The following is a 27,688-nucleotide window of genomic DNA, read 5'->3' on the forward strand; positions in this document are numbered from 1 at the left end:
GTTGTGTATTTTTGCAAATGGTATGCCATCATAGGGGTAATTTTCATTCCTGGGCTACCACATGGTCTCAAAGGTAATATTACTAATCTGTTAAATTTCAATGGGAAAAAAGGAAAAATGGAATGCGCTATATTTGACCCTGTAACTTTCCAAAACACCATGAAACCTGTTAAGGGGGGGGGGGGGGGGGGGACAGGGAAGGTACTGTTGTACTTGTGATACTTTGCTTAATACAAATATGTGCATTTTATTGCAGTAAAAGCAGTATTATGACATTTACAGCTAAAATGTCAGGCAGAACTACAAATATTTGTAAAAATCTTAATTTCTCACAGTTTTTTTTATTTTATTCATCATAAATTATGTTTCATATATGAATAGTTCACGAGAAACTAAATCCCTGTCTCTCCTGAACAAAATGATATATAATAAGTGTTGGTGCACTTAATATGAAAGAGGTGAACTACGGGTGAACAGACATATAGTCAAATTCCAGTTTTTGTTTACATTTTGTTTTGATCAGAATGTGTACTATTGACCCCGCCCTGAAGGGGTAAATAATTGCCCTATTAGGTTCCCTAGCCTATCAGCTCTCACTTATCCCTATTTATACCTCACTCTTTCATCACTTCCTTGCCCTGGTCTTTTGTAGCCCGAGAGTGCGTTTCGTTGGTTTGCCTTTTCTGGTATCTGATTTTGGCTTGTTTTTCTGGTTATCCGTCCTTCTGGCATTCTTGACCCTTGGCTTTGTTCTTCGTTTTTTCTTCCATCTCCTATCCTTACCTTGGCTCATCTGACCATTCTGTTCTTATCTCTGTACGTTCACACGTTAAGTCCGGCCATTCTAAAGACCGGTAATACATCTAGCTTTGTGTATCTATTAAGCCCCTTAGTTTGCGTGTTGGGGAGATTGACCTTGACACATACCTCATAACATGAACTTATAATTGTCATACTCCCACAGAATGAGTATGGATGCTGGGTTGTCTGAGACCGCTAACGCTAAAAATGGGGTGGAGCATAACAAGCAAAATATTAATGCATACATAAATATTCTATAAAATACACAATGACTCACCCCTTTTCTGTTGCCTTTTTCAGGAACAGGTGAATGATTTTAACTAGCTCAGATAATCAGGGTGTTGCATCCCCTTTTAAGATCCATAGGCATTTTCCACCAGAGCCAAGTGCAGTTTTTGGCTCCATCCTTGTGAGTGCCACATATTACCCTCACGTTTATTCTTTTTGTACCAACTTACTGGCACCATTATCTTTCTCCCATTGTATCTTTCAGAATATTTATTGATGTATGTTTGTATGCATTAATATATTGCTTGTTATGCTCCACCCCAATTTTTAGCGTATGTTGAAGTATTTTTGTGTGGGTTAAGGGGACACCACACAGGAGTGTTTTAGAGCATATTCACCAAAACCACTGTATATACGTTGAATTATTGTCTGAGACAGCTGTTCATTAAAGGAGAGTGTGTTTATTCCCAGGTTCCCATAGTCTCTCATTTTATTCTTCCCAATTTTATTTTGGTGTGATCAAGTATGATCAGACTAATGTTGCATTTGGATATAGATGTAAGCTTGGTGAGTTATGGGTGCTCCCATAATCTGGTCTCCAGAAATTACAGAAGATATCCGTTTCCCCAACATGTTCAAATTCCTTAAACTAAAAGCCTACCTTCAGTGAAAATGTAATGGTCCATTGCTGCAGTAATATACACATCTGACCAGTATAAATTTAGTGCTTTATTTCATGTGACATTAACCATATATGCCTTATACATAATAACATATGCCTTCATCATCAACTATGACAGATTTAAATTTACATCTAAACATTTTCATATTCTGGTAACTCATCGATCTTTGTCTCTTTGACTTGAAGGTGGTTTTGAACTTTGGGCTGCAACAACAAAAATTGAATTAAATATGTTGATATTTATATTTTACTCTCAAACTGAGTTCATTTTATCATATTCAATATTCAGTCAAAGAATGTGGCATAACCATTCAAACACTAAAAGTATCTAATATATATTAGAAAAATTTGGAGTTAAAAATCAATTGTTAGTTCAGATAGAAAAACTTGATTTAGCATCCGAAGAACAGTTATGTGTAACCAGAAGAGGGCTGGCTTTTGGCATTAGGGGCAAGTACAAATGAATGGACTTTTTTGCAAACTAAACCCACAGATTTCAGTGAGGATGGATCTAATCACATATGGTATGCAATACATCTAGATATGACAGATAAAGACTGGTATAATGTCGAAGGTGTGCCAACGTACATCACTGCTACCTCTATAAGTATGACTCCACTTATATCATTGACAACTGGAATGAATTATGTATGTCATGATCAGCGTTACATCTAACCCTGTGATCACATGCAAAGACCTCTAGGGGTAATACATGTACATATTATAGTCTGGTAGCGAAGCGAGCTTAAAATAATGCATTATATCAGGAAATATCCCAATCCGGGCCCGGAGAGCATTGAGAAAGCAGTTCACCACCACATGCACAAACCCACACAGTGGTGGACTAGCATAGGTCCTGCATAAATCGTACCTGTTGCCTTAATCCTGCAGAACTGTGCAGATATACATCTCAACACACCTGCTGCTATTTTACTTTTCAGAAGAATGGTTTGAGGCAGCAGCCCAAGACTCACTTTCCAACCCCTACTGGTTAGTGGCTCAGGGGACAGTTTCCCACCTGCCACCCTTGCCAGACATGCCATGTCTATAACATGTTTTTTATTAGTAAAAACAAAGATAATGTTACCTGCGCTCTGGCCTGAATCCCTATGTACATTTAAACAAAATGGAGGCTCTTAAGTTTTATTCCAATGGTCATTTGAATATAAGCTCACGTGCCACGTCAAGGCAAACCGCAAAAGGTGAGTCCTACTCTAGCCATTAGATTTGCTGATATCAGCCAAGAATCTCCAATGAGACAGGAAGGGGTATTTTATAAACCCTTTCACATTTAACCCTTTATAGGGCTTCTACACATGCAATAAACTTTGCTGGTATCAGACAAAGTGTAAACATCTCAAATGAGACAGGAGGGGGTGTTTTATAAACCGCTACATACTTATTAACCCTAAACAGGGTTATAAAACATACAAATCACCTTGCTGGTATCAGCTAAAAGGTTTCTCTGTTGAGACAGGAAGGGGTGCTGCCCCTACATACTTATAACTCTTAATAAGACAAACATGGGATGGCTGGCAGCAATGTACCCCTTCCTGTCTCATTGGAGATTCTTGGCTGATATCAGCAAATCTAATGGGTAGAGTAGGACTCACCTTTTGGGGCTTGCCTTGACGTGGCAGGTGAGCTTATATTCAAATGGCCATTGGAATAAAACTAAAGAGCCTTCATTTTGTTTAAATGTACATAGGGATTTAGGCCAGAGCGCAGGTAACGTTCTCTTTGTTTTTACTATGTATTTTGAGCTGTTAGATACTAAGCTACTGCTGCTTTGAGCGTGGTGCTTTTATCTTTATGTTTTTTTATTAATTTATAATAAAATATATATATAGTTTGATTTGTGCATACAATGTGAATTACTAATGTCCAATAGTTACTCAACAGGGAATCGGTATATGGTGTCAGCAGCTTAGAAAAATGGTGCTTTAACTTGTCCAGACGTGCAGTGGAGGTAAGTGTGTTTCATACTTACCTCCACTGCAGATTTAAGTACATATGTTGTAGAAAGTCATTATTAAATATTTCCTATAAATAAAGTAATACAAAATAATAAATAGCAACAGGTCACCTTCAGCATGTCATAATCGGGGGAAATATTCTCCTTTTGAAGATCGGCATACAGAGGATCAGGCGAGTGGCTAGTCTAGAAATAGAAATACCACATTGGATCTATTTCACTTTATAGTTAATATGCATTTTTTCAGAATACTTTGTTATAAAGATTAGGAATATATTTTGTAAGAACATTCATCTTTTCCTGACAAAATGCACCAATGAGAAATCAGGGAACTCTTCTAACTTTGGACTCATGTAAGGTAACTTAATAGGACAATTAGAGCTCCAGAAATGATTCTGAATTAAAGTTCTTTCCTGAGTCCCCAATGAATTTAATGTTAAACATAACTGAATATTTGAAGAAGATGAGAAATGTCTGGAAAGCAGTGATTTTGCAGAATGTTTTGCATGCCTTGGACGCTGTTTGTTCCAAAATGTACATGACTGTTAACAAATCATTTCCTAAACATTCTCCAGACACAAAGTGGAGAAAGGTAGACGGAGTAAAGAGCCGGACATGGTAGAAAATAGAAGGGTGAGAAAAACATACAAGACAAATAAGGAGACATATAAGGAAAGAACTGTAAATACATGTAAAACGATGAAATAGGCGAATGGAGAGAGACAGTGCAACATAATAAATGTTGGAGAGAAAGAATAAATTTGAGGATAATGTGAGTTTAATGTGTCTTGGATAAAGGTAAAAAAATCTTACCGTTCTGCAATTTCTCTTACAGCCTAAACATTCTTGGCACTTTCCACACCTAGTGTAGGCAAACAATAGAAATAGATGTTGACGTTTTTTTGTTTTTGTTTTTTTTATAAGTTTAATAGCAAAAAAAAAAAATACTTATGACATTTATAATATAAATTATTTCAATTTGTTTTTGAGATTTAAAAGGTTTTTATTTAATTTTTTCAATAATAATATGGGTAAGGGGGTACAGAAAGGAAGGGGGGGGGGGGAGAAGGGGGTAAAAATAACAGTCCAGCGGTTTCTTTTCTTTATCACAGCAAAAAATCTGAGCTTCGAAACGTACATGCACATACAAAAATAGCACAGTGCCACCATGAAAGAGTTGTCTCTCCAATAATCAAGTAGAGCATCTTTGATTTGTCCCTGGCAAACTATATTCAATTAAATCATACATTGTATTAACAAAATCTCCCCCATGCAATTTATAGCAGTAGTCTATTTACATACTAGGTGTGACGGATCGCCTGGCACCCCGACCGGGTACCTCCGTCAATCGCTGCTTCCTAGTAATCCTTGAGTACCATAAGCACTGCATCAGACACCATAACCACCGTAAACCCCATGAACCGCAGCAGCTTGGTTGGGGTCTCACCATTCTCCATCTAGCCTGGACCCAAGACCAGAATCCAGCTTCCAGTGGGTAGACATCTCCTAGTCCAGAGAGCATAGCAGGAACAGCTCTTAGAAGAGCTAATGATAAAACTCAGGGGAGTATTCTGATATAGCAATCCCCAGAGTGTATGTAGTTCTCCAATCCCCCAAACATGAGCCAAGACTTCATGAAGGGCAGGGCCGGATTGGACCACCGGGATACCTGGAAATTTCCTGGTGGGCCGTGGCACCTGGGGCTGGGGCATTGATTGATCAGGCTCCTGTAATCCCAGCCAACCATGTGCGAGCGGCCCCATGGGAGCAGGGGGAGCCAGGCGGCCGGCACAGTTTACAAATGGCCGACCGGGATTATAATTTTTTTTATATATAATGTGGTGGGGGCAGAGCTTAGCATGCAGCGGGGCGCAGCTTAGCATGTGGCGGGGCGGAGCTTACAGTGCGGTGGGGGCCCTGGTAACTGCAGCATGGGAAGCATGAAGTAGTCCCTGCTTCCCAACAACCAGTCTCCAGGAGCTCCAAGGGATGTGGAGGTAAGAAGCAGGTCAGTGTGTGTGTCACTGCATGTGAGTGTGTGACTGTCTACCTGCCTGTGAGTGTGTGACTGCCTGCCTGTGTGTGTGACTGCCGGCGTGTGTTGTGACTGTATGCCTGTGAGTGTGTGACTATCTGTTTGTCTGGGTGTGTGTGTGTGTGTGTGTGTGACTGTGTCTGACTGTGAGTGTGTGACTGTCTGCCTGTGAGTGTGTGACTACCTGCCTGTGTGTGTGACTGCCTGCGTGTGTGTGTGACTGTCTGCCTGTGTGTGTATGACTGCTTGTCTCTGTGTGTATGGATGTCTACCTCTGTGTGTGTGGATGTCTGCCTCTGTGTGTGTGTGGATGTCTTTGCGTGTGTGCATCTGCTAGTGAGTGAGTGAGTGAGCTTCTATTTGTGCATGTGTGTGCGCGCGCATCTGCTAGTGAGTGAGCTTTTGTGTGTGTGTGCCTGCTAGTGAGTTTGTGTGTGTGTATGTGCCTGTCTGTGGTGAGCATGTGTGTGCAGTGAGCTTGTCTGTAGTAAGCATGTGTGTGATCGTGAGTTTGTCTGTAGTGACCATATGTGTGTCAGTAAGCTTGTCTGTAGTGAGCATGTGTGTGTCAGTGAGCTTGTCTGTAGTGAATCTGTGTGTTAGTGAGCTTGTCTGTAGTGAGCGTGTGTGTGACAGTGAGCTTGTCTGTTGTGAGCGTTAGTGTATCAGAGTTTGTCTGTACTAAATTTGTGTGTGTACCAGTAACCTTGTCTTTGTGTGTCATTGAGATTGTCTGTCAATGAGCCTATTTGTGTGCATCAGTAAAATTGTCTGTGTCTGTATGTGTGTATGCTTTACTGTATAATTTATATATACTGTATATATATAGATATAGATATGTGTGTGTGTGAGTGTGTACCAAAGAGCATTGGGCAATTCCAGAATAGATCAAGGCAGATTCATAGAACATTAGTGAATAAAGGTACAAAACCATATGCAAAAAAACAGCGGCAAGCAAATATACTTAACTACACATATCTTAGTGAAGGTGTCACCCTCCTAATCCCTTTACAGTCCACTCGGGAGCCTGGGGGGTTCCATTTAAGAACAGTTTGAATTCTCAATCTCAGCATCCTCACTAGCCAAGCTTATGCTCTCAGCCAATGTCCTGACCCTGCATGGTAGGGTTTAGCACAGGTGAGTTAAAAAAACCTCCTAGTAGGAACTTCTTGCTCTCCATTTAAGCTAAGTCTGGCACCTGGTGGACCTCTATGTGAGAAATAAAACTGTTCTTAAGCATTCTTAAACGGTTTGACTACTTACATTGGGAGGCACCAGGGCACTCTTGTCACCATAAAAACTACAACATGATGTGGTTGTTATGGTGCTTGGAGTGTTTTTTGGCATATTGAAACTCTCGGCTATTACAGAATTCCACAAAGACTATTGCAGATCATCATCTGATCTTTCCATGAGCTCCAATGTTATGTGTATTTTAATATTTAGAAGTTAAAACTGGAATAAACACACTGTGCTCAACAAGTTGTAGAAATTGAAAGTCTTGCAGAAAATGTCATGTAGTCTGCCAAGCTGAAAATCATGGAGATAGTTATATCAGGATGTATCAAGGGCTTATTTATCACTTTGTGAATAAACAAAAAAAAAAATTGTGTTTGATCAGAGTTAGCAAATTCAAAGAGAGATGAGACATGCTACCTCCAGCAAATGCATCCAATCAGTGCAAACAGAATAAGAATGATTATTCCAGTCACAATAAATATCAGGGTGTTTGGGAAGATTTCAGCAGCTGTAGGAGATATTAACACAGACATGAAATTATAAAGATTTTCACAACTACAACTGCTTCCTATACGTGTAGTAAATGAGGGTTACATTTTGAATCTATAGTGGTGCTAGCAATGAATTAGAAGCAGACCTTCTCCTTGACATTTTTGTAATTCTCATGATTTTTAAAAATAGATATTTTGCACCATTATGAATGTTTGACAATGAAAATAAAAGGACTTCAAGGAACACTCCCATAATTATAACAACTAAAAGGAACACTCTCACCATTAAAACAACTTAAAGGGACACTCTAAGAAACAAAACTATTTTTATGCATTTGATATGTTTTGGCCTCATTAAATCAAACCTTTTTGCATAAAATAAATTAATATTTTGCCGAATACAGCACTATAAGCCTGTCTCTTTAGCCACACCCCCTCACTCCAGAAATAGACTTCCTTATCAAAGGTATGCTCACAGCTCAGCCATTGGCCGAACTAAATGATCTGAACTTCTAAGCAAACTGAATTTTAAGGAGAGGACAGGGAGACACATAGTAAGGATATCACTACCTGTTTATACTTTCTCTGACTGTATGCAGCCAGATTGTGAATTGCAAAAGCAGCTCACACAGTGCTGCTAGGGCTTAGACTGTGTACATACATTTGATAATGAAGTATTTCTGGGATGAGGGCATGGGCTTACGCATGGGGCGGGGGGAGGGGCATCATTGTAATGACATACATGCCTGGCCCCTTTTTGACAGGGTTGTAAAAGGCAAAGAGCATAATCATTATCACATAAAGCCAGGGTGAATAACGTTTTCACAACTATGGTGACAGGAATACTTGTTTGTATTTCTGACATTACAGTGTTCCTTTAAGCAAATTAAAGGAACATTCTGGTCATCATAACAACTTCATCTAAATGAAAATGCTATGATGCCAGGAAGCCCCTGGGTGCTTTCTTTCCTTTAGGAGTTAAACCGCTCTCAGATGGTTTAACCCTAAAGGCTTCCTCCAGCTCCAGATCTCCAGGTTGCTCAGTGGTATTCGGCTTCTGAAACAGAGTGTCAGGAAGTGCAGATTGATGTCAGGCTTGGGTGCTGCAGATTGGCTTAGAGTGCCAGCTGACCACTATAGCCAATCAGGAACACCCCTACCCAGTGGCACTCTGTGCTTCCTAACACTCACTAAATAAAAGTGAACACATTAACACTGATATTATTTTTACATGGGGAGATGAGAAGGTCCAACATTTCCCTGCCAAGCCCATGTACCAAAGCCTTATGATGTGGTGTCCAGAATAAAGTGGAGGGTTCACTTTACTAGTCCTTCCTGCTCCAATCTCCTTTTCTTCTCCTTTATTTGACGCAGTCTTCTTTTTCCTTTGACCGTGTCTTTTCTCCTCCTTGGCTCCTTGACCTTTCTGCTACTTTCTGCTTATTTTGCGCCCTTCTGCTCCTTTCTCTTTCTGATCCATTTCTGCTACTTGCAGACCCTTTCTCCTCCCTGCAGACCCTTTCTGATCCTTCTTCTACTTAACCTTTGTGCTCCTTGCTGTCCCTTTCTGCCACTTGCTACCCTTTTCTGCTCCTTCTCCTTCTTTACCTTTGTGCTCCTTCTGATTCTTTCTGCTCCTTTACCTTTGTGCTCCTTCTGTCCCTTTCTGCTTTTTGCAGACCCTTCCTTCTCCTTGCTGCTCCTTCCTGCCCCTTGCAGACCCTTCCTGCTCCTTGCTGACCCTTTCTGCTCATCGCTGACCCTTTCTGCTCATCGCTGACCCTTCCTGCTCCTTGCTGACCCTTCCTGCTAATTTCTGCTCCTTCTACTACTTTACGTTTGTGCTCCTTCTGCCCCTTCCAGCTCATTGCTGACCCTTTCTGCTCCTTGATGTCAGTTCCTGTTTATTTCTGTTCCTTCTCCTACTTTACATTTGTGCTCCTTCTGTCCCTTCCTTCTCCTTGCTTACCCTTCCTGCTTCTTGCTGACCCTTCCTGCTCCTTGCAGACCCTTTCTGCTCCTTGCAGACCCTTCCTGCTCATTTATGTTCCTTTGTGCTCCTTCTCCTACTTTACCTTTGTGCTCCTGTCTCCCCATTCATCCCTCACTTACCTGATCTATAGGCTGTCTCCTCATCCATCCCTCACTTACCTGATCTATAGACTGTCTCCCCCACCCCTCACTTACCTGATCTATAGGCCGTCTCCCCCATCCCTCACTTACCTGATCTATAGGCTGTCTCCCCCCATCCCTCACTTACTTACCTGATTTAAAATGTAAAAATAAAGGAAACTTTGAAGTTTTAACTTTGCATATGTCTAACCTGCCATATTACTGTCTAGTTACTTATTTTATTAAAAACAAAAAAAAGCAAAACAAAACAAAACAAAAAGAAATATCTAATTTTACTGTCATCTGCAAAACCCGACCTTTGTTCTTACATGTTATCAGGATGTCTCCATAACCTGAAGATTGCATAATTTTTCTATAATACAACATTAAGTAACTCAAATAAATACATATATATATATATAAAAAACACTAGGCCAATACTAAAATGAGTGGTCTCCTTTATAGAGGACATGATCCTTCTCCCCCTGTTACTATATTATTGTTTCACTATATATAAAAAAAAATATATGAAAATTGAAGAAATGCTTTTACATGTATTTTAAATTAAAAAGATATAGTTGATTATTGCTTTATCAGAATGCATTCTAGAATCACAAGTTTCCTATTAACTATATAACCACTTCATATTTACTTACATGAATCCGTTTCAGAAACAATAATAGAGACGGGTTCAGAGACTGAATTCCCAACTTCATTGTGAATTTCACAGCGGTAATAACCAGATGATGCAGATGTGATGTTATGTAGAATTAATTTTTGTTTATTCTCATTTATTAACGTGAAGCCATTCCAATACCAGGTATAGAATTTCGGCTCTGGATTACTTCTCCAGAATTCACATCCAAGTTCCATTGTGTCACCTTCAATAACGCTGTAATTTGGACTGTTGATTCTGACTCCTTTTGCACAATCTATTGTAACAATTTATAACCCAAGTCAATGTTTTTCCCCCACACACAACACATAGCAAATGTAAGTAATTACAAATAAAATATACAATAACCAACAAACATTATTTTTAAAATATTCTTAAAATACCAAATTAAACAACAAAGGTCACAAATAATAATTAACCTTAACTGTGATGTGTACTGTGACCATTGTATGGATATTCTGATGGTTTTACCTTCTGAAAAGACCATAACCTTAATTTCATAAGGCTAACCTCTTCACTACCGATACTATATGTACCGTATATACTCGAGTATAAGCCGACCCGAATATAAGCCGAGGCCCCTAATTTTATCCCAAAAAACTGGGAAAACTTATTGACTCGAGTATAAGACTAGGGTGGGAAATGCAGCAGCTACTGGTAAATTTCTAAATAAAATTAGATCCTAAAAAAAAATATATTAATTGAATATTTATTTACAGTGTGTGTATAATGTATGCAGTGTGTGCGTATGTGTGTGTGTATGAGTGCAGCGTGTGTGTATGAGTGCAGCGTGTGTGTATGAGTGCAGTGTGTGTATGAGTGCAGTGTGTGTGTGCATGAATGCAGTGTGTGAATGCAGTGTGTGCAGGGCCGGTGCAAGGATATTTGCCGCCGTAGGCAAAACATTTTTTGCCGCCCCCTCCCCCCCCCATATGTCCTGACTTCCCCTCCTCCTCCCTCAGTGGTCCTTACCTCCCCACCCCCGTGTTCCTTCACTCCCCCCCAGTGGTCCTGACTCACCCCTCCCCTAGTGGTCCTTACCCTCCCCTCCCCTAGTGGTCCTTACTTCCCCCTCCCCTCCCATAGTGGTCCTTATCCCACCCCCTCCCTCTCATAGTGGTCCTTATCCCCTTTCTCCCTCCCATAGTGTTCCTTATCCCCCCCCATCCCTCCCATAGTGGTCCATATACCCCCCCTCCCTCCCATAGTGGTCCTTATACCCCCCCTCCCTCCCATAGTGGTCCTTATCCCACCCCCTCCCATAGTGGTCCTTATACCCCCCCTCCCTCCCATAGTGGTCCTTATACCCCCCCCCTCCCATTGTGGTCATTATCCCCCCCCCTCCCTCCCATAGTGGTCCTTATACCCCCCTCCCTCCCATAGTGGTCCTTATCCCCCCTCTCCCTCCCATAGTGGTCCTTATACCCCCCCTCCCTCCCATAGTGGTCCTTATCCCACCCCCTCCCATAGTGGTCCTTATACCCCCCCTCCCTCCCATAGTGGTCCTTATACCCCCCTCCCTCCCATAGTGGTCCTTATCCCCCCCCTCCCTCCCATAGTGGTCCTTATACCCCCCTCCCTCCCATAGTGGTCCTTATCCCCCCCCTCCCTCCCATAGTGGTCCTTATCCCCCCGTCCCTCCCATAGTGGTCCTTATCCCCCCTCTCCCTCCCATAGTGGTCCTTATCCCACCCCCTCCCATAGTGGTCCTTATACCCCCCCTCCCTCCCATAGTGGTCCTTATACCCCCCCTCCCTCCCATAGTGGTCCTTATCCCCCCCCCCTCCCTCCCATAGTGGTCCTTATACCCCCCTCCCTCCCATAGTGGTCCTTATCCCCCCCTCCCATAGTGGTCCTTATACCCCCCCTCCCTCCCATAGTGGTCCTTATCCCCCCCTCCCTCCCATAGTGGTCCTCATACCCCCCCCCCTCCCATAGTGGTCCTTATACCCACCCCCTCCCTCCCATAGTGGTCCTTATACCCCTTTTTTTTGTTATTAATTTTTTTTTATTATTATTATTTTTTATTATGATTTCTTATTTTATTTATAAAAAAAAATTTTCGTCCCCCCTCCCTGCTTGATATATGGCAGGGAGGGGGGCTCTCCTTCCCTGGTGGTCCAGTGGCAGTTCAGTGGGGGGGAGAGGGGGGCTGGCGGAGCTGTACTTACCTGTCCTGCAGCTCCTGTCAGCTCTCTCCTCCTCTGCGCCGTCCGTTCTGCTCTTCTGTCAGCTCCCAGTGTAAATCTCGCGAGAGCCGCGGCTCTCGCGAGATTTACACTGGGAGCTGACCAAGGTGCTGACCGGACACGCAGAGGAGGAGAGAGCTGACAGGAGCTGCAGGACAGGTAAGTTACAGCTCTGCCAGCCCCCCTCTCCCCCCAGTCTGTATTATGGCAATGCAAATTGCCATAATACAGACCTTGACTCGAGTATAAGCCGAGTTGGGGTTTTTCAGCCCAAAAAATGGGCTGAAAAACTCGGCTTATACTCGAGTATATACGGTATATATATATCTTGCGTCCATCAAGTTCAGCCTTCCTCACATATGTTTTTGCTGTTGATCCAAAAGAAGGCAAAAAACCCAGTCTGAAGCGCTTCCAATTTTGCAACAAACTAGGAAAAAATTCCTTCTTGACCCCAAAATAGCAGTCAGATGTCTCCTTAGATCCAGAAGCTATTACCGGACTAATTCAAAATTATATCCCTGTATGTTATATTTCTGCAAGTATTTATCCAATTGCTGTTGAACCATCTGTATTGACTCTGATAAAACCACCTTTTCAGGCAGATAATTCAATATTCTTATTGTTCTTACTAAATCTTCTTTCTTCCAGCCGAAATGTGTGACCTTGTTTCCTATGTATAGCCCTGTTTATGAATAGATTTCCAGACAATGGTTTGTACTGGCCCCGAATATATTTGTATAATGTTATCATACAGACTGGCCCACCGGGATACCGGGAAATTTCCCGGTGGGCCGCGGCACCTGGGGCTGGGCTGACAGCCCCATTCAGTGATTAGGCTCCTGTGATGCCGGCCCGCTATGTGTGAGCTATACGGCCACACAGAGCCCCATGGGAGTAGGGGGAGCCAGGCGGCCGGCACAGCTCACACATGGCTGGCCGGGATCTTAAAAAAAATAGAAAAATTGCGGCGGGGGCGGAGCCTAGTGTGCGACGGGGTTGAAGCTTGCTGTGCGGCGGGGGCAGAGCTTGCTGTGCGGCCGGGGCCTGGTTAATGCAGCATGGGAAGCAGGAAGGAGTCCCTGCTTCCCCAACACCCAGCCTCCAGGAGCTCCAAGCAGGAGGTAAGAAGCAGGTCAGTGTGTCTGTGTGTGACTGCCTGTGAGTGTGTGACTGTGTGTGTGTGACTGTCTGCCTCTGTGTGTGTGTGTGACTGTGTGTGTGTGTGACTGCCTGCGTGTGTGTGTGTGTGTGTTCAACTGTCTGTGTGTGTGACTGTCTGCGTGTGTGTGTGTGACGGTCTGCGTGTGTGTGTGACTGTGTGTGTGTGTGTGACTGTCTGCGTGTGTGTGTGTGTGACTGTCTGCGTGTGTGTGTGACTGTCTGTGTGTGTGACTGTCTGCCTGTGTGTGTGTGTGTGTGTGACTGTCTACGTGTGTGTGTGACTGCCTGCGTGTGTGTGTGTGACTGTCTGCCAGTGTGATGTGACTAAAACCAGAACAATGAGTGAGCGCTAAATAACACAGATTAGCAGCGACCCTATAAGGGAATCCCTCAAGAACCCTTAGAGTAAAACACAAGATAGTAAAAATACAAGAAAGGGCTGCGCTTGAATAAAACTTTGAACAATACAAAAAGTCCGGATAAAATCAATGAATAAGAAGAAAGAGTCTTATCTACCAATGTCCTTTGGAATCGTATTGTATAATTGTACTTGGTCTGAAAACAGCAATCTTGCTTGTTATCTTCCTTATGGGACGTCTCATATACAAGAGATAAGAACAAATACAGAGCCAATGATAGTGTAGTATATTTAAAAATTGAGGAATTTGAAATATAAAACTTGATTGCAAACTCATATTTGAAAGAGCTAGAACCAGCTCTGGTATAGAAGGCGTACAGCGGTTTAGATCCCCGCTTGTAGGATATGGGGTGGCTTTCCTTCACGTCCTTCCTCCTTCCGTAGTGTGAAAGGCACTCCAATAAAAGGAGACAACCAATAGTGTTCTCTGCATAAAACTTCAAATAAAATATATAATAAAAGTGGATACTCACAAAACAGGAGCAGATCAACTGCTCCTGATAGTTCGCGTTGGTGGTATAGTCCCCACCTTGGATTACTTGGAGTCCAGCGGATAAAAAGGAATGATAAAAAGGATGTCCTGTAAGCCTGGGTACTTATGCACAAAGCGTTGTACGATCAGATTACACACGTGCCATGCACGGCACATGTGTCAACTTGCCCAAATGCAATGTCGCCAACAAATTTCTTCCGTTGTCACAAACCACTTTGCCGATCTCCAGTTGCTGCGGAGTCAGTCACTGATCCACCTGTGCGTTCAGGGCGGACAGGAGTGCTGGTCCGGTGTGACTCTCTGCTTTCAGGCAAGTCAACCCCAAGACGGCGTGACACTGCCGTATCCGGGATGTGGAACAGTACCTGGGGAGCTGGGGGGGGGTGCCGTTGATGTGGAGCAAGACGCAGCAGCAGAAGAGGACTCAGCTGAGGAGGTTATGGAAGAGGATGGAGTAGGAGGAGTAGAGGAGGGGGCAGCAGGCTTGCATGCAAGTCGTGGCGGTGTCACCAACTCCTCTGCATAGCCACGCATTCCATGCTTGGCAGCCGTCAGCAGATTTACCCAATGCGCAGTGTAGGTGATATACCTGCCCTGACCATGCTTTGCAGACCAGGTATCAGTGGTCAGATGGACCCATGCCCCAGCACTGTGTGCCAGACATGCCATTACTTTCTTTTACACAATCGAGTACAGGTTGGGGATTGCCTTTTGTGCAAAGAACTTTTGGCCGGGTACCTTCCACTGCAGTGTCCCAATAGCTACAAATGTTTTGAACGCCTCAGACTCCACCAGCTTGTATGGTAAAAGCTGGCGGGCTAAGAGTTCAGTCAAGTCAGCTGTCAGACGCCGGGCAAGGGGGTGACTTTGTGACATTGGCTTCTTATGCTCAAACATGTCCTTGACAGACACCTGACTGTGGGCAGATGAGCAGGAACTGCTCAAGGCGAGAGACGGAGGGGCGGATGGTTGAGAGGGGGCAAGGAGGACAGCAGTGGTTAACGTGGCTGAAGATGCTGGACCAGGAGGAGGATGGCAGCTTTGAGTTTGTGTGCTGCTTGTACTCATGTGTTGATCCCATCGGCGTTTGTGATGTGCGATCATGTGCCTTCGCAAAGCAGTTGTACCTAGGTGGGTGTTGGACTTCCCATGACTCAGTTTCTTTTGGCACAGGTTGCAAATGGCATCGCTGTTGTCAGAGGCAGACACACAAATAAAATGCCACACTGCTGAGCTCTGCAATGACGGCATTCTGGTGGTGGCAACAGCATGCGTTGATTGGCGTGCTGTCTGGCTGACCCCGGGTGCCGATGCATGGTGTCTGACTGTGCCACTAGCTCCTTGCGACGACCTCCCCCTGCTTCCAACTCGTCTCCTCCTCCTCCTCTCTGTCTCCCCATCTGAACTTTCCCCCTGTTCTTTTTCTCTTCTAGTGGGCACCCACGTGACATCCACGGACGCATCGTCATCATCAACCGTTTCACTTGTATCTGACAACTCAGCAAAGGAAGCCGCAGCGGGTACAACATCATCATCATCACACCGTACGTGAGTAATGCTGCCTGACTGATACATATCCCTGTTATCTACATCCCCTGGCAATAATGGTTGCGCATCACTCATTTCTTCCAACTGATGTGTAAATAACTCCTCTGACAAATCAAGTGAAGCGGCTGTGGTGCTAGTGTTGATGGTGGTGGCAGGCGGGCGAGTGGTAACTTGAGAGGTGCCCGAAGCTAAGCTGGAGGAGGATGGTGCGTCAAGGTTCCAAGCGGAAGCTGTAGAAGATTGGGTGTCCTGTGTTAGCCAGTCAACTATGTCCTCAGAACTTTTCAAGTTCAGGGTACGTGGCCTCTGAACACTGGGCATTATTCTAGGGCCAAAGGGAATCACAGCACCACGGCCACGACGGCCCCTGCGGGGTGGCCTGCCTCTGCCTGTCATTTTTTTTTTCGATTAGTGGTACTATGCGTGCAAGCTACTGTGACAACAGATATGAGTGGCACTGGTGTGACATTGTGCCCTGGCAGGCCCTAAAACGCACACTCGTGAAGGAAACTGACTGCTATTATATTACAGTCCAAAAAGTTTTTTTTTTTTAAATGCAAGCTATTGTGACACCAGTGAGTGAGTGGTGGCACTGGGCAGGCCCTGAAACGCACACTAGTGAAGGAAACTGACTGCTGTTATACTACATTAAAAAGTGGCACTGGCACTGGGCAAGTGGGCACAGTATATGCTGTGAGCCTGACACACAGGCTGGCTGGCAGGCAGGCAACTGCAATTACATTACACATAAAAAAAAAGCAGACTGATGTTCTAGCCCTAAAAAGCGCTTTTGGGGGGTGCTCTCCTTACAGCAGTGATCAGATGAGTCCTTCAGGACTGTAGTGGACACTGAATACACTAGCCTAGCTATCAATTTCCCTATCAAATCAGCAGCAGCTACACTGTCCCTACTCTCACTTAGAATGCAGCTTCACAATGAATGTAAAATGGATGATGTCCAGGAGGTGGGAGAGTCTGGGAGGGAGGGTCTGCTGCTGAATGGCTGGAATGTGTCTGCTGACTGTGAGGTACAGGCCAGGGTCAAAGTTTACTCAATGATGACGAATAGTGGGTGGACCGAACAGCGCATGTGTTCGCCATCCGTGGCGAACGCGAACAAGCGATGTTCGCCAGGAACTATTCGCCAGCGAACAGTTCGGGACATCACTATTTCTGTACAGGGCACCTAGTTTTGGATAAAGTTTAGATGCAAGTTTTTCAATGTGCAGGCCAAAAGATAGATTGGGGTCTAACATCATACCCAAGTATTTGAAAGAGTGGACTGCGGTCAGTGTGCCATTTGAAATTGTTTTGATAGATAGGTGGGAATTGTGTGTTTTGTGTAATTTAGGTACTGTTCCAAAGATCATTGTGACAGTTTTGTCGGTGTTCAGGAAGAGTTTGTTTTTTGCAATCCACTTTTCTACCTCTGTAAAGTGGTCTTGGAGCATAGCCTCAAGCTGCGGTAGATCGGAATTGCTCGCATAGATCACCATGTTATCTGCATACATGTGTATGTTTGAGGATTCGCAGACATTAGGCAGATCATTTATAAATAATGTAAATAGTAGGGGGCCGAGAATGGAACCTTGGGGAACACCACACGTGACTGGGAGAGGGAGGGAGTCGCTGTCAGAAATGGACACATATTGCGAGCGATCTGATACATACGATTGAAACCAGTTTAGCGAATGATCACCAATACCTGAGTATTTGAGTTTGTGCAGAAGAATGTCGTGGTCTACTGTGTCAAAGGCCTTTGCAATATCAAGGAAAATAGCTCCAGTTAGGTCTCCTTGTTCCATGCCAGTTTGGATGTCATTGCAAACTTTTAAGAGGGCAGTTGTAGTGGAGTGATTGTGGTGAAAGCCCGATTGATCAAAAATTTGACAATACCGGGAGCAATGATATAGGGCGATAGTTAGAAACCAAAGTAGTGTCACCACTTTTATGGATAGGCACTACTCTCGCAGTCTTCCAAAGTTTGGGTATGTATCCAGACACCAAGGATTCGTTAATTAGAGTTGCTGAGCTTCAACAGCATTGCTGGGATTTGATCAGGTCCGGACTGGTTTTTCATTTTTAGATTATTAAGATGTTTTTCAATTACACTAACAGGTATAGGTCTAAAAATTAACTTGTCTATATTGGGACTTTGCAAATTTAGTGGGACCTGATCCACATTTGTAGTTTCAGGATGCGTGTCATTTATTAGCTTGGCAATCAGGGCAGTAGAGCATCCGACAAAATAATTGTTAAAGGCATTTGCTGCATCTAAGGGAAGTTGCAGGGTTTGGTTATCCACTTTGACAGTGGAGGCTTGGGAGTGGATTGGGAGAGTTTGTAGTTTATTTATGACTTTCCAAAAGTTTCTAGGGTTTGAGATGTTATTGTTCAGATTGTCATAGAAATATTGGGCCTTGGCCAATTTTGTCTGTTTTGTGCATATATTTCGCCATTGTCTATACTCACAGTGATCATTCATAGAGCCAGTATGCTTAAACTTTGACCACAAAGAATCCCGAGACTGGTACATTTGGATGAGGTCAGCTGTGATCCAGTTCATATGTGCTCCTTTTACTCTCAATTACGCAGCGGGGCATGCAAATTCCACATTTGTAGGAGTTCAGACTGAAAGAATTCAACAGCACAGTCTAGATCTGGGACAATGTTTAATCTGTGCCATCGGAGGTTCTTGATGTCCTTTAGAAAGGATTCAAGATAGAAATTTCTGAAGGACCTAGTTATTTTAACCTTGGGAGAGGATTTAATAGCCTTTATTTTACGCACACAGTACACTAAACAGTGATCATTGAAAGTGTTTGGGAGAACATCGACCTCCTGGATTCTATCAGAAGTGGAGAGAATCCAATCGACCAGGGTATGGTTATGGCTTTTAATGTTTCTGCGAGTTGGGGAGGAGATTAATTGCGTTAGCTGCAAAGTCTTAAACAGCAGCAAGAACTATTATTTTTAGGATTCAGCCAATCAATATTAAAATCTCCAAAGACCAACAGTTCACTTTTAGGGTTTTGAGCTATGGTTTCACTAAGGAGATGGGCTATGCCAGAAAGGGAATGCACAGGGGAGCTAGGTGGGCGGTAGATTCCTGCAACAATGATTGATTTACTGCACGGGATCTCAATTGTGCCAGAAAGGAAATCAAAGGTGGCAGAAGGGCTAAAGTTTTGTAAAGGGGTAAACTTTATGGAATTGTCAACATAAATAACAGGTGTGTGAAGGTCACAGCAAGGCAGCTGTTGGTGCCACGGAGCTGTGACTTTCAGGATTTACTAAAAGCATCATTTGAAAATAAAATTCACCCCATTTCAGTCTCGCAAAAGAATTGGGTAAATTTCCTAATAAATATTCTGCAGATATAATTAATATATAGGCAAAAAATATTCTAAAGTAGAAATGAGAGTTTTCTCATTATTCCCACCTATGTGTAAGTACAAACTTCATGTGGCAACAAGACTTTTAAGATATAAAGTAATTTAATTTTCTTAACTGCAATTCTGATCTCTGCAATTATTTAATAAAAAGTAATAAAATAATGAATACATTAGAAAGTCACAGTCTTTTCATATACTACTGATATAAACGTAGATGCTGTCTGTATACATACATTGCACCGGTATCTCTGTTGGATCCGATTCTCCGGTCCCAATCTCATTCTTTGCAAGACAGGAATACACTATATTTTCAAAGCTCACGTTTGTAACTAAGATCTGCTTTGTTTCATATGACGTAATTAACTTTTCGGTTCCCCTGTACCATTCGTAGGATGTAGCAACAGGATTTGATTTGCTGTCGCATAATAACGTTACGTCATCTTCCTCCATGATTTCTTGTTTTCCAGTAATTAGAACTGTTACATTCTTTGGAGAAACTGTTCAGAGAAGAATACATTGTTTTAATGTATACAAGTGTATTTGTTTAATCTCTGTATACATTACAAGCATGTTTTTATGTGATTGGTCATTTATAATATTACAATCTATGACAATGATAATAACAGATGAAGAGAACATAATATAGTCATGATGACATTTTAGACTTTGTGGCAAAAGCTACAAAGAAATTCCCCAGGCACTCAGTGTCAAAGCCGCAGGCAGATTTAATGAAACAAAAAGAGCAGCAACGTTTCGACCAACTAAGGTCTTTTTCCAGCTTGAAAAAGACCTTAGTTGGTCGAAACGTTACTGCTCTTTTTGTTTCATGTGATATGGCCGGAATGGCTGTCCTCAGCTCTGCCTGCAGGGGGACTGCCTGGGATGTCAGGTAGTCCCCCATATGCTTGCGAAAAAGTTTTTAAAGTTATATAAGAGTTTTTAAACAGTTTATTAATCCAATAAAAGGTACTTGGATCATATATAGTACTTTTATATATGCACACAATCAAAGTGTATTTTAATATAATTATAGATGTAAAATAATACCTTTTCTATTGGACTAACAGAATTTTGTAATGACACACTTTCTCAAGTCTAAAACATTTCTGAGCAAAGACGACATAAAATTCAAAGTTGAGTTTTGATACAGCATGGGTTAGAGCAACATGAGTGCAGATAAGACACAGGTTTGATAGAAAATAGACACCATTCTTGCAGAGGGTCATAAATATCTTGTAACCCTATGGAACAAGCGCAGCTAAATGGAATAGGGGCTTGACAGAGCTAGGAGGCTGGCATAAGGGGAAGGCCCCATGTGGGAGTGGAGTTAGAGTGTTAAGGAGGTTGCAAAGTATAAACGTTCATCCATTTTAGAAGCAGGCACTTTTAATCTGCTTACCTAGCCTAAGTTGTGTGCACTTTCAGCCTGCAGCTTGGGAATGGTAGGTTTTTCTGCTTTCTTTTGCTGCAGGTTCAAGGCCCAGAGGATGGATCCAGTGGAGCAGCTCCTGACTGAAGTGAGAGCGGCAGCACAGGATCGTGGAGTAGAATGGGTGCAGGAGCGCCTTGGACCGGCCCTGGCAGGGGAATCGAAATGGCGGCGGGATCAGGCACCCGGCACGGAGGAGGAGACGACCACAGAGGCTTAGCCTGGGCCAGGATGTCAGGCCAGACAGTGCAGTGGTGGCAGATCAGAGCCGCGAGGTCGGAGGCCCGTGCACAGGATGTGGTGACGGTGCCCTGCCGTGGACGGCCGGGGAGCATGAAGGCAGTGCGGCTCCCCAGGTGGGGGGCTGTATGCCGGGAGGGCGGCCCCTGGTTGTGGGAGATGGCATGGTGAGCCTGCTGTCACCAGTGTCGCTGGAGGTGAAGCCCACAAGCAGGCCAGTGACCTGGGGAGATGTGGGGCACTCTGGGGGGGGGTTAATGCAGCTCAAGGGGACCATGGGGCCTTCAGGGACCGTCACAGGTCCCAGGGAATGACTCTGTCCAGTGTTGCTGCAATGGGCCCCTCCTCCACTAGGGGTGTCACTGGGACTGGGCTGGGACCCTTTTGGTAGTCGCGCAGGAGACCAACCGGGCTGGTGGCCTAGAGGGCGGTCAGGAGGATGGCCTTAGGAGTCTGGCTGGTTTGGCACGGCATGGACATTGCTTGATGGCATTGCATCGGGGTTGGTTGGCAGCAGTGCTCCATGTGATTCCCGCTCAAGGTCTGGACACTGGTCAGAAACTGCAGAATCTTCTGGGGGCCGTTTGGCAAGTTCAGAGTCGGAGTCCTGCGGGAGTTTCCATAGTTATCCAATCCAGAGTCGTAGCCACAGGGGTGGAGTCGACGGGGCCTCAAGTGTCTGGAGCGTCCGGGGTGGCCAGGAGAGAGGGCGGGATGCCTTGTGGCCCGGCAGGTGGGTCTCTGGTGAACGGTTCACCCTGCCAAGGAATGTCTCTTCTCATCGCAGGTCACGGAGCCGATCTTCGTGGAGATCAAGGTATTGGGTGGATTCCCCGTTTTTTGGAGTGCATGCACCTGTGGTCAGCCCTGGCCCCATTAGATCCCGTAATGCAGCCCAGGGGCCTGCGTCATCTACAGGCTTGGTTGTTGAGTTGGACACTACACAGCACTCATACGGTTTTATTGAATCACTACAATCTTTAATTGATTCCTGAGGCCAGTGTGGGTCTTCTAAGGGGGGTGTCGCTAAGGTGTGGGCTCTGGGTTTGGGTGTGTCAGGTGCAGGGAGTTCCGGCGGCAGCAAGGATAGAGGCTGAGACGACGGTGGTAGCCTCGGAATTGGGTATTGAGAGGGTCGGAACTATCTTGTGAAGGCTTCTGGCATGTGGACGGCAAACTGTAAGGTTTGGGATTACAGGAGGCCTCATGGGCCGGGCTGGAGCTGGAGACATGCAGGGAGGTGCGTCTTGATGCCCTATTGTGGTTCACGTTTGAGCTCATGGCTAGGATAGCTTCCCCGGCTGTAGTGGACAGCATTTTTGTTTAAGCTGCGCGGTTGAGGGGACTTGACAAAGCATTTTGTGATACAGCAAGCATTAAAGGGTTTTCGGAGGGGGCGCAGGGTTCCTGATGTGCAGCGACCGGTATCCATCAGTGTTCTTGAGAGCCTGGTACGTGTTGAGCCTGGTTGAGATTTGCTTCTCGGGCTTTGAGGCTGGCTTGTTTGGCTCGGCATTTGTTTTGGCCTTTTTCGGGGCTTTTTGTATTGGGGAACTGGTCAGTGCGAACAAGCAAGGTCTGGGTGGCATTCAGGCGTCGGATGTCACGACGAGGGTGGATATGGTGGTGATCCACTTATCTAGGTCGAAGACAGATGTGTGGGGAAAAGGGACGATTTGGTGTTGCACGCTCTCCAAGGCTCACGGTTGTGCCCGGTTACCAGCCTGGCACGATATTAGGCGTTGTGACAAATGGGTGAGGACGCCTTTTTCCTACATGAGGATGGTTCGGCGCTTCCAGTTTGCGCGGGTTTTTTGCTTGGGGCTTTGGAGGTTGGGCCTGAGGCCAGAACAATTCGGGACGCACTCCTTCCAGATTATTGCAGCTACGGAAACCACGCGCCTGGGGCTGGGCAAAATAGGGAGGTGAGAATCTGTTCGGTTTTGCTCCTACGTGCGACTGGGGATGCTGGTGTGATTCAAGTAAGGGGTTTGGGGATTCTCCACTGGGGCTTCTCAGGCTGATGGTTCTGTTTTATTTCCATAGGTCAAGTTGTGTGGATCATGGGACATTTGTTTGTGTTCTGGGCTTTCCGATCAACCAGATCGCAATTAAGTGGTTTGGTTACCGGGGAGCTAGTTTGGGCAATGTTATTGGGGCAGTGTTTAGGCTCGTGGAAGGGGAAGGTCTCCTGATTTCCTGCTAGTACATGCTGGGGGCAAAGATTTGGGCCTGGTGTCCCAAAGACGATTGGTAAAGTGGATGAAACAGGACATTAACCGCTATGAGACTTGGTCCCTGGGGTTTTGGTCGTCTGGTCAGAAATGGTCCCGCGACTTCAGTGGCATCATGCCAGGGATACAGCCGCTATCGAGTGCTGCCGGGGTAAAGTGAATAGCCTGATGGCCAGTTTTGTTAGAAAAGTCAGGGAGGGGGAGTGATTCGGCACAGGACGGAGTCCACCTCACAGACGTGGGGTGGGATCTCTTGAATCTGGGGTTCAAAGAAGGATTGAGTAGGGACTTGTTCCTTAGGGCTGGCGGAGCTCAGATGGCTAAAGGGATCAAGGTCTAAGCTTGTGGCAGGGCTAGACAGAGAAAAGTTAGGGGACAAACAGGCTCTGGGGTAGTGTAAATGGAATACACTACTATACAGTTAGGCTGCTGGTGAAGAGTTTTGTTAAACGGTTCGTTACGAACTTTGGTAGGTTTTGAGCTCGGTGGTGGCTCAGAACCTGGTGTGTGTTAGGGATATCCGGGTATGCCCCTAACGTGGTTATTTTTTATTATTATTATTTTATTTATAGAGCGACCATCAAATTACGCAGCATTTTACAATGGGTGGACGAACAGACATATAGTTATAAGCAGACAAGTTGGACACACTGGAACAGAGGGGTTGAGGGCCCTGCTCAATGAGCTTACATGCTAGAGGGAGTGGGGTAAAGTGACACAAAAGGTAAGGATAGTATTAGACTAGTGACAGTTGCAGAAGAGGAATTTTAACAAAGTTAAAGCTTTTAACAAAGTTTGGCAATTATATTATGTTTATGATGATTGTTATTATTGTTGTTGATGTTATTTATATTTACAGAAAGAATGGGTCATTGTCTTTTGTTTTGGGGACATATGATGTTATATGGCAGAATGGGTGCTGGGCAATGACTTTAATTTATTGTTAACAATATTAATAAAGCCGTGAACATATTGATCCATACATCAGTGTCAGTGTGTTTTCGGGGTAAGTTTTGGGGGGAATTCCACCTTGACCACCCAGAAGCTGGGGTTAACCGCAGCCTTAATTGATGAACGCTGGGTGGCCTTTGTTCGTTTGCCGAACACGTGGCAGCGGCCATTTTATAAGTCCCGAACGGCCAGCGTTGTTCAGCGCTCAAACTATGGAACTGAAAACGGACACTTATTTGCGCGAACACCGCTGAGCCGTCCGCCCCTGGTTCCTATTCGTGCTCATGGGGTCGAACACCGGCTCATTCGGTATTTTGGACATGTGAATGTGTTACCCCAGATAGCAAGCCATGGAGCCCCTTTCGTGTAACGAAAGACTATGTGAAAGACTTTGGCTCCATGGCGATTGAACTGTATGTATGTGATCTGAGCGCCATTCGGTAATAATGTGCGCTCAGATCTAAGTTATCTGGGGATATGTAGAATGTATATGTTTTATGTGCTAAATGTATCAGTAGGTAATTTTATGTATTTTATTGTCTTTTTGTCTGCCATGTGTGTAATGGAGTTTGCCTCTGTCCTTGGGGATAATAGGATTACTTCCCAATTATCTCCAGGCTAGAGAGGAGGGATTGTAATGCATTGTGGGATTGTTTAAAGGTGTATGTCTGTGATTGGTCAGTGTCCTATATGTTTCCCAGTTTCCCATCTGGTCCCCTAGGGGAGTGTCCACCAGGTGGGAGAACTGCATAAAAGCCGGGCAGGTAGCCCCAGTAAATCAGTTCCTGCTTACCCCCCAAAGTGAAGTGTCGTCTCATTCTTTGGGGGGGAATTTGATGGTATGCCGATTGCCAGTAGTGTAAGCTGTTCATAGGGCTTTTCCTGTTCGGCTGCTTCCAGTGTTCGTGTGTCACTTGTTCGGGAATTGAGTATTTATGTGTTTGCAGTTCGGGAGATTGGTGATTGCAGTAGCTGCTTGTCTATCTGGAAGGGGATTATCGCCTAAACGGTTTTTAACCTCTGGTGAGCGAAACGGTCCGTTACAGGGATAATTCTCATTCCTGGGTTGCCATAGTCTCAAAGGTAACATAGCCCCTGCAATCCAATCTGGCAATCTAAAATGGGCAAGCCCTATAACGAATCTGTAATTTTCAAAAACACCAAAACCTGTACACCTGTACATAGGGGGTACTGTTGTGTGTCGGACAGCCTGACACTCCGACCGAGCGCCTCCGCCAATTGATGCTCCTAGTGCTCACCAAGTAATTCCAGCACTCCTCCTGACACCATAAGAACTACAGACCCAACAACTGCCACAGCTTGGTTGGGGTCTCGCCGTGTCCTACCCACCCTGGACCTATGACAAGGCTCCAGGTTTCAGTGGGTGAACCTAGCTTCCTCCGGAGAGTCGAGCAGGAATAGCTCTTACAAAAGCTCAGAATCCAAGGGAGTATAATGATTATAGCAATCCCTTGTAGTGATATAGCAGATCCCCCAATAAGAGACAAGACTCTAGATTGAGGGTGAAATAAGTCTGTTTAATGGAAACCACAGTTGGCCTTTTATGCAGGTTTCCCAATAGGGGTGACACCCAGGTGGACCTTGTTGGACACAGGGACACAAAGTGTACAAGCCAATAAAAACAATGTAACAATGAATGACACTCCCACATACAATACACAATCCCTCCCCTCTGCCTGTAATATAATTAAGGCAGATAATGCAGTAACTTAATTATCCACAGGCAAAAAACACACACATTTTTACAAAGTCCCATAAGTACCCCAAAACACAACATATCCCCATAATGTTACATCCCTTGATAGCCCTGATCTGGGAGAACAACATATCCAAAAATCGCCCAGATCAGTTCAGGGGTTCAGGATTTTCCTGGAAGTCCCATTCCCAAAACAGTTCCAGAGTATGATACTTTCTAAAGATTTGGAGTGGAACTCAACTGCAGAATTATAAGTAGGATTACGTTTAGGTTTAAATAGAATAATAAAGATAGAATAATTCTTTAATAAGGTTTACTTGGTAGTGGATTCATGAGAACAGTCCCAGAAATTAGAAGAATACAATATGAAGATAATTTGAGTTTGATGAAAAAGGTTACCTGTAACCTTAAGGAACACGATATGTAGAAAGTTTGAAGAGAAGTGTTCCTGTAGCCTTAAGGAAACAAACTGAAGATAGTTTGATGAGAAGAGTTCATGTAGCTTTAAGGAATACAATATAGATATAGTTTGATGAGAAGAGTTCCTGCAGCTTAAAGGAACGAGACATGCAGATGTAGGTATGTGATGAGCTCCTGTAGCTTTAAGGAATACAATATGAAGATAGTTTGAGAGTTCCTGTAGCTTTAAGGAATACAACATTAAGATAGTTTGATGAGAGAGTTCCTGTAGCTTTAAGGAATACAATATAGATATAGTTTGATGAGAAGTGTTCCTGCAGCTTAACCCCTTAAGGACACATGACGTGTGTGACACGTCATGATTCCCTTTTATTCCAGAAGCTTGGTCCTTAAGGGGTTAAAGGAACGAGACATGCAGATGTAGGTATGTGATGAGTTCCTGTAGCTTTAAGGAATACAATATGAAGATAGTTTGATGCGAGAGTTCCTGTAGCTTTAAGGAACACAGTATGAAGATAGGTTAATGAGAGAGTTCCTTTAGCTTTATGGAATACAATATGAAGATAGGTTGATGAGAGAGTTCCTGTAGCTTTAAGGAATACAATATAAAGATAGTTTGATGAGAGAGTTCCTGTAGCTTTAAGGAATACAATATGAAGATAGTTTGATAGTTCCTGTAGGTTTAAGGAATGCAATATGAAGATAGTTTGATGAGTGAGTTCCTGTAGCTTTAAGGAACACAGTATGAAGATAGTTTGATGAGAGAGTTCCTGTAGCTTTAAGGAACTTGAGTAATAATTAATAACTTGTATTGATATGGAAAGTTGTATAAGACTAATCCGTGTGAATAAGTTCATGTATGTAAATACATAGCGAGATTCCAATTAAAAGAACTAAGAAGGCTCGTATTGAAATTGAAGAGCCTTGTAGAAAGGAATAATCCAAATAATATAACCTGCGTTTGTTTTGGAGAGCTTTAAGAAGCAGGAGTAATCCATGGTAATCCGAAGTCAATGGGAAGGAGAATGGCGAACAACGGTTTCAACAATCCAGGTTTGGTACACGTAAATAGTAGTTTAGCGAGAGATTGTTTGTAGCCCTTCTGATGATCAGAAAGCTTCAAAATAACTAAGCACTTTGAATCTGGCGTGGTTCCTCTAAGTAGCGTGAGGAAGCTGCGTCAGAGAAGGGGTGTGTCATCAGTCAGTGAACCCGGAAGTGTCGGATATCGGCGAAGCCGCTAGTTAAGTTCTA

At 44.0% G+C, this 27,688-nt stretch overlaps 1 protein-coding gene across 2 annotated transcripts in view; it reads right to left on the reverse strand.

Moving 5' to 3' along the window:
- Positions 1-1,745: 1,745 nt before the first annotated feature.
- The window catches only part of LOC134578187 (sialoadhesin-like), a 77,957-nt gene continuing 52,014 nt past the window's right edge, over positions 1,746-27,688 (reverse strand). For both annotated transcript variants that reach the window (XM_063437205.1, XM_063437206.1), the window contains exons 4-9: positions 19,677-19,940; positions 10,220-10,495; positions 7,378-7,468; positions 4,500-4,548; positions 3,798-3,872; positions 1,746-1,915 (exon numbers count right to left, since the gene is read on the reverse strand). In XM_063437205.1, coding sequence (XP_063293275.1) covers positions 1,844-1,915; positions 3,798-3,872; positions 4,500-4,548; positions 7,378-7,468; positions 10,220-10,495; positions 19,677-19,940 — 827 coding nt within the window. In that variant the 3' untranslated portion in view covers positions 1,746-1,843. The remainder of the gene's footprint in view (positions 1,916-3,797; positions 3,873-4,499; positions 4,549-7,377; positions 7,469-10,219; positions 10,496-19,676; positions 19,941-27,688) is intronic.

This window comes from Pelobates fuscus, chromosome 11 (genome assembly GCF_036172605.1).
Source record: "Pelobates fuscus isolate aPelFus1 chromosome 11, aPelFus1.pri, whole genome shotgun sequence".
NCBI lineage: Eukaryota > Metazoa > Chordata > Amphibia > Anura > Pelobatidae > Pelobates > Pelobates fuscus.